This window comes from Palaemon carinicauda, chromosome 33 (assembly GCF_036898095.1).
Source record: "Palaemon carinicauda isolate YSFRI2023 chromosome 33, ASM3689809v2, whole genome shotgun sequence".
In the NCBI taxonomy this organism is placed as follows: domain Eukaryota; kingdom Metazoa; phylum Arthropoda; class Malacostraca; order Decapoda; family Palaemonidae; genus Palaemon; species Palaemon carinicauda.
This window is the reverse complement of record NC_090757.1, coordinates 79,704,446-79,706,945: the sequence shown is the minus strand read 5'-3', so window position 1 is coordinate 79,706,945 and position 2,500 is coordinate 79,704,446. Positions and strand designations below refer to the sequence as shown.

General features: G+C 39.4%; 2 protein-coding genes across 2 annotated transcripts in view; one reads left to right on the top strand and one right to left on the bottom strand.

The window, feature by feature from the left end:
* LOC137625997 (transmembrane reductase CYB561D2-like) overlaps window positions 1–2,500 on the top strand; it is a 249,978-nt gene that overhangs the window by 144,110 nt on the left and 103,368 nt on the right. The window lies entirely within an intron of this gene.
* LOC137625996 (uncharacterized) overlaps window positions 1–2,500 on the bottom strand; it is a 6,549-nt gene that overhangs the window by 1,810 nt on the left and 2,239 nt on the right. The window contains exon 2 of the mRNA XM_068357081.1: window positions 1–2,500. This exon is cut by the window's left edge and continues 1,810 nt beyond it; it is cut by the window's right edge and continues 376 nt beyond it. Coding sequence (XP_068213182.1) covers window positions 1–2,500 — 2,500 coding nt within the window.

The window sequence follows — 2,500 nt, the reverse complement described above, 5'->3', positions numbered from 1 at the left end:
AGTGGCGATTATATAGTTGGTTGGCGAGATACGTTGAGTGATGGTATAAGGTCCCTGGTATTTCTCTCGTAGGGGAGAGCCTGCAATCGGATGGTATAGCAGCACTGCATCTCCTACTTTGAAACTTCTGGTTTTAGCCTTTTTATCATAGTTAATCTTCATCTTCTCTTGAGCTGTTATCAAGTTAGTTTTGGCAATGGAGTGAAGATCTGAAAGTTTCTTGTTGAGTTCTGAAATATATTGGGAAAGAGGTACCTCATTATCTCCCAACTTCAGGATGCGTTCTTTGACTGAACTGAGGATAGTTCGTGGCCGTCGACCGAAGAGTAGTTCAAAAGGTGACATACCAGTAGACTGATTTCGAACTCCTCGTATGATGTACATGATCAGTTCCAAATCGCAATCCCACTCGTTACCTGAACTATGGATGTATTTCCGGAGAAGATTTTTAATGGTCTGGTGAGTGCGTTCTAATGCTCCATTGGTCTGTGGATGGTAAGCTGAGGATGAGACTTGGGTTATATGGTAATCTTTCATAGCTGTTTTAAATGCATGACTCATGAAATTGGTTCCTTGATCACATTGTAGTTCAGTTGGAAATCCTACAACAGTAAATATGGACACTAGTGACTTTAGGATGTTCTTGGCTGAAATGTTTCTTAAAGGTACTGCAAATGGATAACGGGTAGTTGGGCATAAGGCCGTAAGCAAGTATTCATGTCCCCTTTTTGTCTTAGGCAAAGGGCCTACACAATCTACTATGATCTTACTGAAAGGTTCTTTAGGCACAAGTATAGGTTTTAAGGGTGCAACTGGTACTTTTACATTAGGACTACTTACTTTTTGACATGTTGTACATGTTTTTACGTACTCTTTAATGTCATTCTTCATGTTTGGCCAATAAAAGTCTTGACTGATGCGTTCATATGTTTTAGTGATACCAAGATGAGAGTCAGCAGAGTGAGACAATTCTAGGATCAGAGGTCTTATATCCTTAGGAACAACTATCTGGAATAGATCCTTCCAGGTTTCTAGATGACTGTTCTTGCTGGACCTGAATTTTCTCATTAGTACATCATTATTAATATAAAAATAAGAACACTTGTTGGTATCCTTTGGTTTCACTTGGTTGAAACACTGCTGTAGAGTGACATCTTTCCTTTGTTGATAGCTAAAGGAATCAGGCTGGATCTTATATGTACTCATCAACTCGTTGAAATCCATAGGTTCAGAGACTGGCAACGGGTTTGATGATGATTCAGTAGGGGTGTCCTTTTTACTGCTTCGTGTCACTGCTAAGCATTCCTCCTGTACAACTTCACCTGGAGATACTGCTATTAAGTTTGTTAAGACAACAGAGTTAGCTATGTCATTACCCAGGATTACATCTACATTCTTGCATGGTAACAGTTCTGAATTTACAGCTACATCAGTAGTTCCAGAGAAATAAGGACAATGAAGGTTTACATTAATGAGAGGCAACATAGACTTACTGGTTAAGTCATTAACTGCAACATACCTGTGAGTTTCACCTTTAGGTCGTATTACTTTAGGAGAGACGATCGTTTGAGAGGATCCAGTGTCTCTGAGTATGGTTACAGGTTTACCATTTATTTTGCCTGAGCAAGTGAAGGGTGCAAACGCTTGGGACTCGTGTGATGCACAATGGAAGGTCTTTTTCTTCTCCACCTTAGGTTTTGGTTCCTGTTTGGGCAGATTCATTTGCTTAGGAGAGAATTGAGGGGGATTAGGTTTTCTCTTTAAGTATGAAGCTGCACAATGTGGATCAGGACATTCTGAAATATGATGTCCTTCTTGTTTGCAGTATGTACAATTTTCCTTAGGTCTAGTTTCTCTATATGGGGTTTTACCTACTTTATGAATAAGAGCATAGTCATCTGCCTTTAAAGCGGCTTTCTTAGGGTCAGATTCATTCTGCTCTCTTAGATACACATTAATGCTACCTGGTATTTTCCTTAAGAACTCCTCCATTACTATTAAATCTTTCAACTGCTCGAAAGTTTTGACATCTACTTTGTCTACCCACTTCTGAAACTGTTTAATCTTTCCATTCATAAATTCTAAAAAGGTCTGCTGAACTTGCTTCTGACTATTACGAAATATTTGCCTATAACCTTCCGCAGTAATAGAATAAGCATCAAGGATTGCCTGTTTAATTATGAAATAATCATGTTCCTCTAACATAGTGGCACATACAGATAATGCTTTACCTTTAAATGAGTTCCGGATGATCAAATACCATTTGTCCTGAGGCCAATTGAGATTCTTGGCTGTGTCTTCGAACACAGAAAAGTAGTTATCAGGTTCCCGTTCTTCAAATGTGGGCAGCAATTTCTGCACCTTGGCCACATCAAAGGGTTCGGGAATTAGCTTACCTTCTTCCTTTTCTTTCAGTCTTATAAATGCCAGATCCCGTTCTGTTACTGTGGCCGCTTCTCTCTCAATCTGCAGCCTAACACGGAGAGCTTTGTTTTTCTGT